This window comes from Salvia splendens, chromosome 15 (assembly GCF_004379255.2).
Source record: "Salvia splendens isolate huo1 chromosome 15, SspV2, whole genome shotgun sequence".
NCBI lineage: Eukaryota > Viridiplantae > Streptophyta > Magnoliopsida > Lamiales > Lamiaceae > Salvia > Salvia splendens.
Genome location: NC_056046.1, coordinates 4,713,250 through 4,729,508, shown reverse-complemented (window position 1 = coordinate 4,729,508; position 16,259 = coordinate 4,713,250). Strand labels below are relative to the sequence as shown.

The window sequence follows — 16,259 nt, the reverse complement described above, 5'->3', positions numbered from 1 at the left end:
ACAATGCTCCTTTTTGTCTTGATTTCGTGTTATATTAGTACTACTGTACTACTATTGTTTTGAGTATTAGTAACATACACATAAACATGCAATAATTAATAGTAATTGTTACACATTCATTTGCCATTGTTCATAATGAAAATGGTAAGTTATATTCTTTGAGGATGATATGTTGCTGCAGTGTATAATCTTGTTTCTAAATATAGGGGTGAGCAAAATATCAGAAAATCGGTACAACCCAAAATTCAAACTTCAGCTCGAATTTTCAGTCTGGTTGAGTTGGATATTGAAAATGTATAATGATTTATGATTTATGGTTTTAGCATGGACTGTTTAATAATATCAACACTTAATGTAATTTATTTTATATTTTCTTTTATTTTTTTGGATGGACAAAAATTGGTTGACAAAAGAAAGTAAAGCTGGATATTTTATTTGAAACAAGAGACATAGCTGGTTTATTACTCTCCCCTGAACTAGACAAAAAATAACATCATCATATTATTTGAAGGCATGCAAATATGTAATTAATTAGACAAATGCTCTTATTTGGAGCTAAATACCTATAAAGAAGCATATGTGCAGTATTACTATTAACAAATCTTATGATTCTTAGTTTGATATAGCAGACTAAGGATATAGGCTGATAAAAAGGAACAAAAAATAATACTACAAATATACAATGTCAAAATACACTAGAGAGGTATCAAAGTTTGTAGTAAATGATTACTATTGTAAGATCAATATCTTAAATCTTGTGAAGGTCTATTATCAATCCTATATGAGTATTTAAGATTTTAATGTTGCGTAATAAATAAATAGTCTGGCAGTTGATATATGTATTGAATAAAATGTCAGACTGTATGATAATTTGTGCAACAATGGATGGATGCTGAAGTGATGTATGTCACACTACTACTATAGATCGCTCAAACCCCCCCAATCCATCTGGTCAACGCCATTCAATTATCATCAGTCCACTTTTGACTTTTCCAATAAAATATCTCATCAACTTTATAATAAATTTAAATTTTATAATAAATGCGTTTTCATTTAATAATATACTAGTACGACTATACTATCTACGTTCCACAATAAGTGTCACATTTTGACATTTCGGTTCATCCCACGATAAGAGTCACATTTCACCTTTACCATAAATGGTAAGTAGACCTCACATTCCAATAACCAATTCTACTCACATTTTATTATAAAACTAATATATATAAGTGGAACTCATAATCCACTAACTTATTCAACTCACTTTTCTTTACATTTCTTAAAACTCGTGCCCACACTAAATGTGACCGTTAATGTGGGACGGAGATATTATTACATAATGGTCTGAGTGAAAATTATTATGTTATTTATATCCTATATAGGAGCTCGAGTATGAATTACTCATAAAACACCTAGAAGTTAAAAAGAAAAACTAAAATCAAACGAGGGTGTGAGAGTTATAAGAAGATAATGACTATTAAAATACACTTTTATGACTTTTAAAATACACTTTTATAATATATAGAACATATATAGCTATATTAAAATTTGTAAAAATACACTTATGATAATAGTTAATAATAATAGATAAATTGTGGAGTAGATAATGTGTAAACATTGTAGTAATAGTACGTTATATTGCCCTACAAAGTTAAGCATACGTATAAATAAGGTATAAATAGGACAGTGAAAATACACTTATGATAATAGTTAATAATAATAGATAAATTGTGGAGTAGATAATGTGTAAACATTGTAGTAATAGTACGTTATATTGCCCTACAAAGTTAAGCATACGTATAAATAAGGTATAAATAGGACAGTGATCAATTGCTAACTAATTAGTAATTATAAATTAAGATCAAATCTTCCCACTAAAAAATATTAAATAAATTTAAAGGGTATTAATGTCAATTCTCTCTCATCAAAATCATCTCAAAACTTTAAATTTACTTAACTCTCTCGATTTAAATTATTTTATAAGGATTCCAACGAGATCTCAATTGCATATGTTCCGACGATGTTCGGGTGATGAAATTTGATAAATTATATTTCGATTTCTGTGCATGTTGATAAGCAGATTTTATCAAAAAATTCCAAAAAAAATCTCAATATAGTGTATGCAAAATCTCAATATAGTGTAGGTAAAATATCAATAAAACTGTGTTGATAATTTTCTTATACTTGTGTTGATATTCTCATGTCATATTATTGATATTTGTAATAACTATGTTGATATAAAAAAACACCAACGAATATTATCATATGATAACATAATGACGATATTACCCTTTTGTTATTTTGTCTACTATTTATTAAAATTTGTGAGCTTTAATCTCATCTATTCATTTCAAAATCTAAGGGTGTAGATTTAGTCTTAGTTTTGGATTATGGTGTTATAAGCATTAGAAGATGACCCAATGTAAATATAATACAAATTAAATTATCTATAGCTTTTATATTGTGATCGTGTAAGATCAAGTCCTCCTTAATAGTTAAAACAATCAAAGACATATTTTTAGTTGTAATAATTGGATGAGTAAAATTATAGAGGTCGAGGGATGATGTTCATCTTTTAGAAAATCGGGTAATTTTGGAAGACTAGAAGTAGTTGTCTAAAATAAGTGTTGACATTGAAAATTTCGAGCATTTCAAGGTTTCTGAAGCTTAATACTGCAAACTAGAATGTTAAAACTCTTAATTCTTGTCTTATATCGACTTGATGATGATTTTAGCTCCTCTATATAAGTGTGGATAACTCTCCCCTTATGAGACATTTTAAGAGGTGAGTGGCTCATTTCTAATATGGTATCAGAGCGGACCCAAGTCGATGATGAATTTTATTTCTTTATCTCTTCTTTTGCCTACTCACGTGATGGAAGTCCGATGTGTCATTCCGGCCCACACGTGAGGAGGTGTGTTAAAACTCTTAATTCTTGTCTCACATCGACTTGATGATGATCCTAGCTCCTCTATATAAGTGTGGATAACCCTTCTCCTTATGAGCCCTTTTAAGGGGTGGGTGAGTGGCCATTTCTAATATGGAAATTCACAATTAATGCATCCTTGACCATCTCTAAATTTCCAAGAACAAGATATTGCAAAAAATATTTTCCTCAGTTGAAAAAAAAATTAAGTGTAGGTTCGTTTTTAGCTATTCGCCGCCTCTAATTCATTTATAAATTATCATAGTATTCTATAATTTTACAATAGATTGTTTGACTGATAAATCGAATTCATAAACCTACATCTTATCATATGACTAATCTTCATATATAATGCATTTATATAAGCAACAAAACTAGCATTATAATTAATATAATATACATGATCTATACATTAGCATTGCACTATTTTCTAATCATATTAGTACATCACATATTTCCAATCACCAACACTATATATTCATAATTTGATCTCACTTGAACTTAATTATAAATCATGAAAAGGTCACGATATATACCTATCTCTGACATGTACTGCATAAACATGTGTATCAAGAGGTAATTTGGGGAGCATAAAGAAACAATTATTACTTGTATATAGTACTGTAATAATTGAAAATTGATAAAAAAAAATATTTATTTATACTATAAAAAGAGAGAAAACGATGAGTTGGAGATGAATGAGGGGTGGATGCGATGATGATCAAATAAAAGTACCGATTCCTCCTCAACAAAGTACTGTATATGTTCATTTTTTTCTAAATTGAAGTAGGGAAAAAACTAGAGGGTTGGATTCACCATTAAATTTCGAAGGAAAATCCCAACCCAAAAAATTAAAATAGCGACATTAAAATCATCTCTTAGCACAAGTTTTGCCAGTGTAAGAAATTAAGTTCTTAATTAATTAATACTTAATGCTATCTTTTTATTTTTAGTTTAAGTGAGTTACTAGCTGTTGGAATAAGATCGCATAATATCGGGAGAATATTATGTGATTGATATGGGAATATATTATGCCTAAATTAGAGTAGCAATTATTGTAAATTTAGGTTTACCATACATGTAGAATACCTAGCCTATAAATATGTAATCTCTATATCTTCTTTATTATTGAAATATACGAACCTTCTCCCACCAATCTTAACATGGTATCAGAGCGGGTCGCCGACTGTGGGTCAAATTTAACTGACCCAGCAGTATATCTGGGCCGAAACCGAAAAAATGACTGACCCAGCAGTATATCTGGTCTTAAAAATTTGGGCCAAGTGGTCCAACCGATCGAAAAAAATTGGACCGATTGTCCAATCGATTAGAAAAAAGTCCAACCCCTCCAAGGTGAACCTTGAAGGGTTTGAGGGAGGGTGTTGGCAATTGAAACTAAAAATATAACATATAACTGTCCCACATCGGTGTCAAGAGAAAACTGAAACTAGTATATAAGTCTCATGGGCCCCTCCTCCCCCTATCACCAATTGGTTTTAGGATGGAACCCATGGATATCATTAGCTTTCCTAACTTCATGCGGTAATTGTATTGGTGGGAGTGGGATTCTAATTATAGCTTTAAATATTAATTTATCACTAACTCATTAGATAAATACATGCATATTTTTTTAATATAAGTATTAACTAGCACTTTGTGCTTACAATTGCCATTAAATAGTTCCATCTTCCACAAAGTATTTCTTCAATTCATGTATAGTGACTCTATATATAGTCCCAAAAGGCCAAACTAGCCCATGAATTTCACACACAAAAAATGGAAAAAAATAATTATCCCATCAAATAGTAAAATGAATTCATTATCTTGAAAACCACTAGTAGCATTTTTTGTGAAAAATGCAAAACCATTAAAATCTTTTAAGCACAGTAAAATTAATTGTACTCGAAAATTATTTTTTCACACTCATAAGATTCAAACCTTGACGTATTCATCAAACAATAAGTTTAATACTATTTGAGCCATCTTTCTTAAATCATTTATCTACTCAATAAATACCTACATTTCCTTTCCTTAAACTATGCACATCAATTAATTAAGATGATTCATGTACATGTTAGTATAGTGCATATATTTGTAGTTGGGCCATCTTGATCAACACATGCTTAACATTCTAATACCATGATTACCAATTCACTCCCTTAGGATGAAGTTGAACCAAGAAAGTAGTAAGTTGGTTCACATTAATGGCATCATAAATTTATGTCACACGCACATATAATAGCACCTCCCCCCAAATATATACATGATCACATCTCCCACCTCTCACGCTTCTTCTCTCTCCCCCAAAAATTAAAGGCAGCCAGCCATTTTGCTGATGGGTAGAAGAGAGAGAACCTTCACCTTCCTCCTCACCACCATTGCGGCACTCAGCTTGCTGCTGCACGTTGCCGCGGCAACGCGTGCTGATGAGGAGGAAGAAGCCGACAGAATTGTAGCGCTCCCGGGCCAGCCGAAGGTAGGGTTCCACCAATTTTCCGGCTATGTCACCGTCAACGCTGCTGCCGGCCGCGCACTCTTCTACTGGCTCACGGAGGCGGTTGAGCACCCCGAGTCGAAGCCCCTTGTTGTTTGGCTCAACGGAGGTACGGTTTCACTACAACAAACTCATCTTATAAAAACGCAAAATTGTTGGACATTATTAAATTTTTGTTTTTATGGGAACTTCTATTTATGTCGCTTAATTTTAACTTGGACAAAGCATAATATTTGGAAACATAAATCTTGAAATGATTAAGAAAAGTCTCTCTCTTTCTCTCTCACACACAAACACAAACACACACACACACACAAGAAGTTTTGCATGGTGTGGGAATTTAATCATGCATTAAAGAAGATAGGGCGGCAAATTTTTTGATTTTGTGACTGTTTCATCTCCTTATTTACTGTACGGATGCATCATGCATGTGTTGCAATTTTTACAAATTTACTATTCTTTTCTTGATTAAATAGAAATGAAAAATGAACCGACAAATTGGTTGAGCATTTGAAAAAAATCAAAGAAATCTCAGATCTTTTCTTGGCATTCATGGTTACCTAATCTTTGTATTTCACTGTCATTTAAGTTTGACTACATAACTATTTGATTTAAATATCATTACATATATTTGTCTCATTTCAAACAAGCATGAAATTTAGGGTGATTTTTTTTTCTAGCTCGGTGCATTATATTTTCTCATATTAATACACCGTTGCTTAGCTATTATGCAACATATAGATCAGATAAAATAATACAGTACGTAACGTGTATATTAGATTTGAATGCTGGATTTAGCTTTTTAAAAAATCAGACTTTTGCATGGAGTAAAATTTAAATAGAGTGAATAAATAAGGTGGAGAAGCCCTCATTTATTGGTATCCATCTGCCTATTACAGTTCTGCAGAATATTAAATTTGTCAGCATGCTTCCTGCGCCAGGAAAGGATTAGCTTAGGTCATTCATAATTCATAAATCCTTCTGTAACTAAAATTCTAAATTTAGGATTATTTAGAAAGGGATTGAAATGCAATTTTTATAAATAATTTGGACTCCTTTTGAAAATTGGGTTGCAAAATATTGGCCTCAGAAAAAGGATGGAACTATTTGGTTAGGCCCACTTATCATGACCTAATTCGTGCAAACAGTAATACAGATTTGTAGGTGCTTCCTACACTAGGCTGCCTACTGTTTATATTACTCCATTTCATTTCTCCATAAATTGGGTTAATTGAAAAAAAAAATCATGTAAATATATTATCTTTAAGTTGCCTGCATTACTGAATACTGACAGTTGAAAAATTATGTGTATAGTAATTATAAAAAATCTCATAATTTTGCATTAAAGATGTAGTCGGTGGAATGAAAAAAGGCCATTCATAATAAATTAGGTGTGGTAAATAGGGCCAGGATGTTCATCGGTGGGGTACGGTGCGTCGGAGGAGATCGGACCCTTCAGAATCAACAAAACTTCCTCTGGTTTAAATCTGAACAAGTTTTCATGGAACAAATTAGCCAACTTACTCTTTTTAGAAACTCCAGCTGGCGTCGGTTTCTCTTACACCAACAGATCCTCCGACCTCTTCGACACCGGCGATCGCCGCACTGGTAATTCACTCACCAATTTCCCTAATTTATAGTCTACTTATTTGATTTTGCTTTTCAGGATTTTTTTTTAAAAAAATTTTGCAGCAAAGGATTCGCTTCAATTTTTGGTGCGGTGGCTGGATCGATTCCCTCGCTACAAGAATCGTGAGATTTATTTGAGCGGCGAGAGCTACGCCGGCCACTATGTTCCTCAATTAGCTAAGCAAATTGTCGACTACAACGCCCATGCTAACCACATAATTAACCTCAAGGGCTTCTTGGTAAAATCACATCCTCCTTGTTATACTTTTTGCTATGTCAATTGTCCAAATAAATCGTTCTGTTTAGTTAAATTCTGATGTGTTCCGTAATTTTTAAAATTAGTCTGAATTTTTTTTTAATTTGTTTGCAAAATCAGTAGGAAAAATCATAGAGTAATTTATATTTGTTCATATTTTTTTTGCCGCGGTGAAAAAAATCTAGCCGCCAACGTCATAGGAGTATATTGTTAAATTTTTATTTTCTTTACTCATCATAGATATATCCATGTATGATTTTTTGGGCTATTATATTATGTACTACTATAATTTTATTAGTTTTTGTCAATTGCCACTTTTATATTAATGGGGTGTGATAGTGTACTCCATTTGATGACTGCATGTACGCCAAAAAAAAGAATGATAATACTACTACAAAGAATCCGGTCACATATATAAATTGATTTGATTGGAAAATTTCGTACTAATGTGATATTTCCCTTTCATAATGTAACATTCACGTGCAATATGCTACCATGAAGACGACAAGTAATTACAATTGGTTGCTATATATTAATTTCCAGCATTAATTCCTAGTTGGAAAATGAAGGTGCATTGTCAATTAATAAAAAGTTGTGAATCCTCCTCGAATGCAGGTGGGAAATGCGGTGACCGACAATCACTACGACAACCTTGGCACGGTGAACTACTGGTGGAGCCACGCCATGATCTCCGACAAGACCTATCACCGGCTAATGAGCACGTGCGACTTCCAGCGCCAGAAGGAATCCAACGAGTGCGAGTCCCTCTATTACTATGCCATGGACCAAGAGTTTGGCAACATTGACCAGTATAACATCTACGCCCCACCCTGCTCCGTTAATAGCTCCCGTTCCACCACTCGTCGCACCATGCGCCTCCCCCACCATCCTCGCTCGGTAATGACATTTGACACTATAAAAATGAGATTTGGCGACGGATTAATTTTTGGATGCCCAGTTTCCGCTGGTAACTTTGTTTACCAACGGATTTTTGGATATTACCAACAGATTTTTCTGTTGATAAATCCAGTCATCCACTCTAATTAAATTATGTATTTATTTTATTTTTGTTATAATGTTTTGAGTGAAATTTCTGGCTCTGACACTGCAGGGTTTACTGAGACAGCTGGCAGGATACGACCCGTGCACGGAGAAATATGCGGAAATTTACTATAACAGGCCCGACGTGCAAAAGGCGCTTCATGCTAACGTAAGCAGACGGATTCCGTATACATGGACTGCTTGCAGGTGAATTTTGTATATTTGATTATTCTGTTTTGATGAGTGAATTATTTTGAATTAATATTGAAAAAATTGTTGCAGTGAGACTTTGAATCGAAATTGGAATGACTCGGACGCCTCAATTCTCCCTATATACAGAGAATTAATTGCAGCTGGATTGAGAATTTGGGTGTTTAGGTGAGCTTAATTTTAGTGCTGTGTCAAGATATTTTCTGCAATTTCTTTTATTGTTTTTTGTTAATTAATTATACAATATTTGTCTTGTAGTGGGGATGTGGATTCAGTGGTGCCAGTGACTGCAACAAGATATTCCTTAGCACAACTTAAGTTGGACACCAAAATCCCTTGGTACCCTTGGTATGTCAAGAAACAGGTAAGTGACATATAGAGTATTTAAATTTAATTTCATGAATATAGAAATTTGTACAATTTGATTAATTTGAAATAATGAATTAGGTGGGAGGGTGGACTGAAGTGTACAAAGGGCTAACGTTTGCAACGGTGAGAGGGGCGGGTCACGAAGTGCCCATGTTCAAACCGAGAGCTGCGCTTCAGTTATTCGGATCGTTTTTGCAGGGGAAGCCCCTACCTAAATCGTGATTTGCAGTTTGACCTCGCTTTTCCTTTTTTTTTTCTTCGATTTGTGGTACCTCTAGTTTATGGCAAAAATCGCCAAGATGTGTGATGAAGATCTAGAATATTTGGGCCTTAGTTTTCTTTGTCTTGAATTTCATTACGATAATTTAATTGGATTTTATGAAACTTGAATCATTCAATTCAAATTTGAGGACAAATCGAATTTGTAGGTCAGGAATTTTTTTTTATTACTCGTGTTATACCATCTCATGCTGTTAGTTAAATACTCGTTAAATTTTCATATTGGATAATATCTTTGGACCTAATCATTTTTTGTGATTGGATAGCCCTACATAAATTTAGTCATTAATATATTATCATGAACTATTGCAAGAGACTTGCGTGTCTATTTGACATAAGAAAAAATTGAGGTGATATTTATTGTTCTTACAGAAAACAAGCCCAATCCAAGTATTTCTTGAAATTTTTAGTGCATAAGAGTTATTCCTATACTTTCAAAATTTAATGTGTCTTCTTTCTCTTCATATTTTGATTCTGATGTCAACTACCCAATCCAAGAGATGTTGGACAGTGTTTCTATTTTTTTATTTTTCCTTTTATTAAAAAAGATAAATATAAGCGAAATGTAAAATTATTTCTTTCAACTAATTACTGTTCAAGGGATATGGAGTTGTAATTACCAAAAAATAAAAAAAAAATCACATGACTCCACATAAACTTAAATATTAATAAGACAATAGTCACAATACACCAATTTCCAATCTGTAATGATTTTATCACAAAATTAAAGTTTAATTTGTCAAATTTTAAGATGTCGTAGATGCCAAGATTGCTTAAATTAACATAAAACCAAGTTTATCCAGGATTAGGTTTCTTTTTCATGTTAATTTTAAAAAACATAGATGATGAGCTCTCTCTTTCAGTTTCATCCACTTGTTGTGGTCGACAAATATGGGAAATGAGATCACTTGGTTTTTCTCTCTTTTTCATGAAGGCACCAATGAGGTAGGGTCTATTTGCACAACTTTTTTGGTGTTTAAATATATTTTTTAATATCGAATGTTATGTATTATTAAAATTAATATAAAAAAAAGATATATAATTTGTGGTTACTGATAAATCATCAAAAAAGATGTATGGTTAAGTTGGGGGATATTAAGAGTGTAGAAGAGAGGAAAATTATTTAAAATATTAAAAGTGATTGAAAAATTATATGTTTATAGTCGTGGATGAACATGGATCGAAATAATGACATCTTGTTATTTAATTAATACTAATTCATATGTCTGTGATTCCTTTCAGGGATTAGGGTCACGACACAATGCGTCACACATCAATGAAAATTACATATAAAAAGTGGCTGGAAAAATTTGCCGTCAGTAAGTTAAAATAAAATTGAAAATTAGTAATCCACTTCTCATATCAATTTTGAATTTTGGTGGATGGTGTAAAAGTTTTTATATGTACATGTGAATATCATTTGATTTAATTTGTGTGATCTATAATGATTGTATGGTTGATCAAGTAGTCGTGCTTCGTTTCTTATTCAATTTCAATATTATAGTAGCAGTTAAACTATCGTTATATTTATACTATTGAAAACTCATTGACTTGACTTCAAATTGGATTAAACAGTACCTGAAATTTGGTCAAGGTAAAAGCCAACCAACATTGAGAAATAATCTACTTAGTTCAACGGTTTAAGCTTTAATTTTGATACAAATTGGAATGGTAGCTACGAAACCTTCATGGCCTCTTACTAATAAGAAATTAGACATTTTCATAAATAATTAAATCTCGACTTTGGTCTATTTTTAGGCTCTGACAATTTCAAGTAACAAACTGGTGCAATTTTGATAATTTGATTTTTATTTTTGGAGTCATCCTTGGCAACTGAAAAACTACTACCACTTTGAAAAATCAAGCCTTCTCATTGCATGCCATTTGGGGGAAGTCAAAATATTCAACCACGGAAGCTTCTTGATATATATTTTCATAGGAAATTATAGATATTTATAAATTTGGTCAAAATGTGTAACTTTTTTGAAGAATTAAAGAAATTTTATTTGGCCCACTCACTCTAAAGAAATTTGTTTTACTGTGTAGCACATAGATTTGTATGTGAACGCCCAACTATCAAGTTAATTATTGCTTTAATTAGAGAAGATTTTCAAACCGAATCCAATGTATAACTATTGAAATGAAACTAACTTAGCTGTTTTTCATAAATAATTCCCTCCAAGCCGACCAAATGAAAACCAAGATTATTACTATGTGTTACACACTTCATAGTTTCTCACGTTGAATAAACCTCCCCCAGTTCTGCCAATAAAAGTAATGATATTTAAGACGGCACAAATTTTAATACATAATATGATAATCAGTTAAGTAAGAGAGAAATAAAAAGAAAAAGTTATTGGAGTATGCTAGTAGAAAATAAAACTTGCTTTATTAGAAAGAAAGAAGTTAAAAAAAATTAAAATTGATTATTTTTAAAGACGAAGGAAGTAAAAAACGCTCCTTGCAATAGTAGATGTTTTTTTCAACAAAACTATTAAGAAAAAATATTTAATTTATGAAATGAGAAGATAATAAAGTATAAAAAATAAAATAATAATCAAATACAAAAAATTAAGAGTGAAATAGAAAAGAGAGAAAATGTTAATTTATTTTTAAAAAGAAACATTAAAAAATAGAAATAATGAAAATTAGAAATGATTCCATTACAATTAAACATTTCAAAACGAACAAATTCTATAACCGGGAAGGAAGTAGAAGTAAAAGTAAAGTAAACGTTACTGTTAGGATTCGCACACACAAGGCTTACACACACTCAATAAGATCACACACACACTCACTGTTGTATGAGATCACACAATGCAGAAAACACACACACTCACACTTTGAGTATTGAAGATGATAATCTTGGAGAGAAAACTGGAAAACTCTTTATTGATTAAACTCTACTCTAAACTACATACACGGTGAGCTATTTAAAGCTCTACAATCAAGTAGCAACTGCTACTAACTAACTACAAGAAGAATCAAGAAAGCAAGAAGAATAACCGCTACATCTCAGCTAACTAACTGCTGCTCCAACGGCTAGTTCGGCTAGGTTGCTTCTTCCTTCTCGGTTTAAGACCGAACTCCTTCCTCGGTTCAAGACCGAACTCCTTCCTCGGCTCAAGACCGAACTCCTTCTCGGCTTATTCCAGCTCAACGCCGAGCTTACCGACTTCTGCCTTCTTCTTCTCGGCTAGTTCCAGGCTAGTTCCAGCTCGGTAAGCCGAGCTTACCGAACTCCTTTCTAGCCGAGCTTCTTCCAACTGAAATGAGCACTCCATTATTACAATTCTCCACCTGAGGGCTCATCTCAGTTCTTGCACAAACATTGATCAATTTCTTGCAATGATCAAACTTGTCTCTACCTAGAGACTTTGTTAGCATGTCAGCCGGATTGTGCAAGGTGTTAATCTTAATTACCTTCACTCTCCCCTTTTCAACTGTATTCAGCTTGGATTTGTCCACCAAAATCCATGTTTTGTTCTTGAGTAAAGACTCTATTTCCTCATTCATGGCTTCAATCCATCTTTCTCTATCTTTGCTCTGCATAGCTTCTTTATATGTGAGTGGATCTGCACCATCAATACTTTCAGCTGCACACAGAGCATAATACACAACATCAGAGAACTTTGTTGGTGGCCTTGTTTCTCTTCTAACTCTGTCCCTTGCAAGCTGATAGTCTCTGATAGAGTCTGATATAGACTCACCAGCCTGGTTGCCCTGAGTTGGAGCCTCTTCTTTATCTGAATCAGACTCACTCCCTGAGTCAATAACTCCACCTGCTCCTAGGCCAACCCCCACAGGCTCCACCTTGAAGAAATCACCCTCATCTTCACTGGAGTCCAGCTTATCTTTCAGGTATGGCATCTGATCCTCCAAGAACACCACATCCCTACTCACCAAGACCTTCTGCTTACCGGGCTCAATACACCAGAGCCTATACCCCTTAACACCCCTCTGATACCCCAGCAAGATACATTTCAGAGCCCTAGCTTCAAGCTTACTTTGCCTAGCATGAGCATAGGCTGCACACCCAAACACCTTGTATTTTGAGTAGTCACTATGAGCTCCATACCACATGTAATCAGGAGTTTCAGATTTCAGGGCAGTAGATGGGCATTTATTGATGAGATAGGCTGCTGTATACACAGCCTCACCCCAGAATCTGCTGCTCAAACCAGACCCAAGAAGTAGGCACCTCACCCTCTCTAGGATTGTCCTATTCATCCTCTCCACAACACCATTTTGCTGAGGATTACCAGGAACAGTCCGGTGCCTCTTCATACCCTTCTCTTTACAAAACAGATCAAACTCAGCAGACAAGAACTCTAGGCCATTGTCTGTCCTTAAGCATTTAACACTTCTACCCTTCTCTAGCTCAACCTCCTTACACCATATCTTGAACTTTGTGAGTGTTTCAGATTTTTCTTTAAGAATATATACCCACAACTTCCTTGTATAGTCATCAATGATAGCTAGATAATACTTTCCTCCACCAATTGAACACACCGGTGAAGGCCCCCAAAGATCACTATGTATGTAGTCTAAAGGGGCTGTAGAAGAGTGAATACCTGTAGGATAGGGTGCCTTCTTAGCCTTTCCAAGTATACACTGCTCACAGGGGTCCATCTTGTTGAAATCTCCAGAGATCAGACCCTTCTTGATGAGTTCTTTCAAGCTTCCTTCAGCTGGGTGGCCCAATCTCTTGTGCCATAGCATTATGGAATCATCTGACACTGCATTGCTTTCTCCATCAACAGCCTTAGCCTTCAGATAATAGAGAATATGCTCTCTGTCAGCCTCCATCATCACTGCATCTCCAGATTTCACAAACAATTTTCCTTGACTCATCAATATGGTGAACCCTTTCTGCTCCAGCATTCCCAATGAGATGAGGTTCCTCTTCACTTCTGGAATATACCTCACCCCAGTTAGGATCTTTATAGAGCCATCTTGTAGGCTTAGCTTTACCTTCCCTATTCCTTTGATCTGACAAATGTGATTATTACCAAGAACAACCGTACCCGATGCTTCTTGAAGATCATGAAACCAGCTTCTATTGGGGCACATATGGAAGCTGCACCCCGAGTCCATTATCCACCTATGACTGACCCCACTATCACTGATATTCATGAGTTGAGCCGGGGGATCAGCACTCTCCACACAATCAGATTGATTGTGTCCCTCAGAGGCCATCTTTCTCTTCCATGCATGACAATCTTTCTTCAAATGTCCAGGTTTCTTGCACCAATAGCACGCTCTGGTTTCCTTCTGAGCATCAGAACTTGAGGGTTTAGGGCCCTCAAACTTCTTCTTGAAGTTCTGCTTCTTGAACTTCTTCACATTCAAGGCCTCTGCAGCTTGAACATTGGAGCTTGCAGAGCCTCTGTTGGCTGTCTTCTGGAGTTCTTTGGCCATCAAGGCTGAATAGACTTCTGCATAGGTGATAGGTTTATCTCTTCCATAGATAATTGCATCACTTAGTTGGTCATACGAGCTAGGCAAGGCATTCAATGTGAGAATGGCCTTATCCTCATCTGAGATCTTGACATCAACAGATCCCAGGTCATCAATGATCTTGTTGAACTCCTCTAGCTGCTCAATGATGGACCTATCTCCAGAAAAACTATAGGCATACAGCCTCTTCTTGAGATACAGCCGGTTAGCCAAGGATTTGGCCAAGTAAACTTCATCTAACTTGTCCAAGATCTCCACCGCAGTCTTGGCTTCTTGAACTTCCCTCAAGACCTTATCTCCAAGGCACAGAATCACTGCAGAATGTGCCTTGAGCTGCATCTCCTCCATCTTTGCCTGAGCTTTTTCATCAAGCACTGGAGCCTTTCCTTTCTCCTCTGGTTTTGCAAGAACTGCCGCCAAGCCTTGTTGAATTAAAACCGCCTTCATCTTCATCTTCCACAGGCCATAATCATTCTTGCCTGTGAACTTTTCTGCATCAAGCCTTGCTGCCATCTCTGAAACCGTTTGATCCTCTGCAAATCAGCTTCAATATCCCTTCCCACAGACGGCGCCACTTGTTAGGATTCGCACATACAAGGCTTACACACACTCAATAAGATCACACACACACTCACTGTTGTATGAGATCACACAATGCAGAAAACACACACACTCACACTTTGAGTATTGAAGATGATAATCTTGGAGAGAAAACTGGAAAACTCTTTATTGATTAAACTCTACTCTAAACTACATACACGGTGAGCTATTTAAAGCTCTACAATCAAGTAGCAACTGCTACTAACTAACTACAAGAAGAATCAAGAAAGCAAGAAGAATAACCGCTACATCTCAGCTAACTAACTGCTGCTCCAACGGCTAGTTCGGCTAGGTTGCTTCTTCCTTCTCGGTTTAAGACCGAACTCCTTCCTCGGTTCAAGACCGAACTCCTTCCTCGGTTCAAGACCGAACTCCTTCTCGGCTTATTCCAGCTCAACGCCGAGCTTACCGACTTCTGCCTTCTTCTTCTCGGCTAGTTCCAGGCTAGTTCCAGCTCGGTAAGCCGAGCTTACCGAACTCCTTTCTAGCCGAGCTTCTTCCAACTGAAATGAGCACTCCATTATTACAGTTACAGTGACAATTTTGTTTTGAGATATGTGCATGCAGACAAGATTCAACGAATCCAAGATCCAAAAACAGATATCTATGCAGAGTCAGTTGAGGTTAATTATAAACCTAGAAAGTTCTAATTTCTAACCCGATCATCGAATCAATTCGACTGTAAATTCCTACTTATATCACTGTTAACCATTGTCTCCATCTCAAAAGCAAAAGCCATGCCACGAATGTTTGAAATTGACTTTTTATTTCGTTGATCAAGTTGAGCTCCCTCTTCAAATAATTATATTCTCCACCAAGATATTTATGGGACAGTCAAAAACAACTCAAAAGGCCAGGAACACAGTTGCCACGAGGAAGCTGCAACAACAGTCAGAGATTTTGGGGTTATTTTGCCCCTTTTTTGCTTCAGATTTAATACAACGGAGATCCCATTGATTAGCCACTAATTACTGTCCTTTTCAGCTTCATCAAT

General features: G+C 35.1%; 1 protein-coding gene across 1 annotated transcript; it reads left to right on the top strand.

Annotated features, from left to right (window-relative positions):
* The first annotated feature begins 5,181 nt into the window (after positions 1-5,181).
* On the top strand, positions 5,182-9,330 carry LOC121767326 (serine carboxypeptidase-like 25). Its single transcript, XM_042163573.1, has 8 exons — positions 5,182-5,530; positions 6,826-7,029; positions 7,114-7,289; positions 7,922-8,203; positions 8,418-8,554; positions 8,630-8,725; positions 8,816-8,921; positions 9,005-9,330. Exons 1-8 carry the CDS (start codon positions 5,263-5,265, stop codon positions 9,146-9,148), a joined length of 1,413 nt encoding a protein of 470 aa, XP_042019507.1. The 5' UTR covers positions 5,182-5,262; the 3' UTR covers positions 9,149-9,330.
* The last annotated feature ends 6,929 nt before the right edge of the window (positions 9,331-16,259 follow it).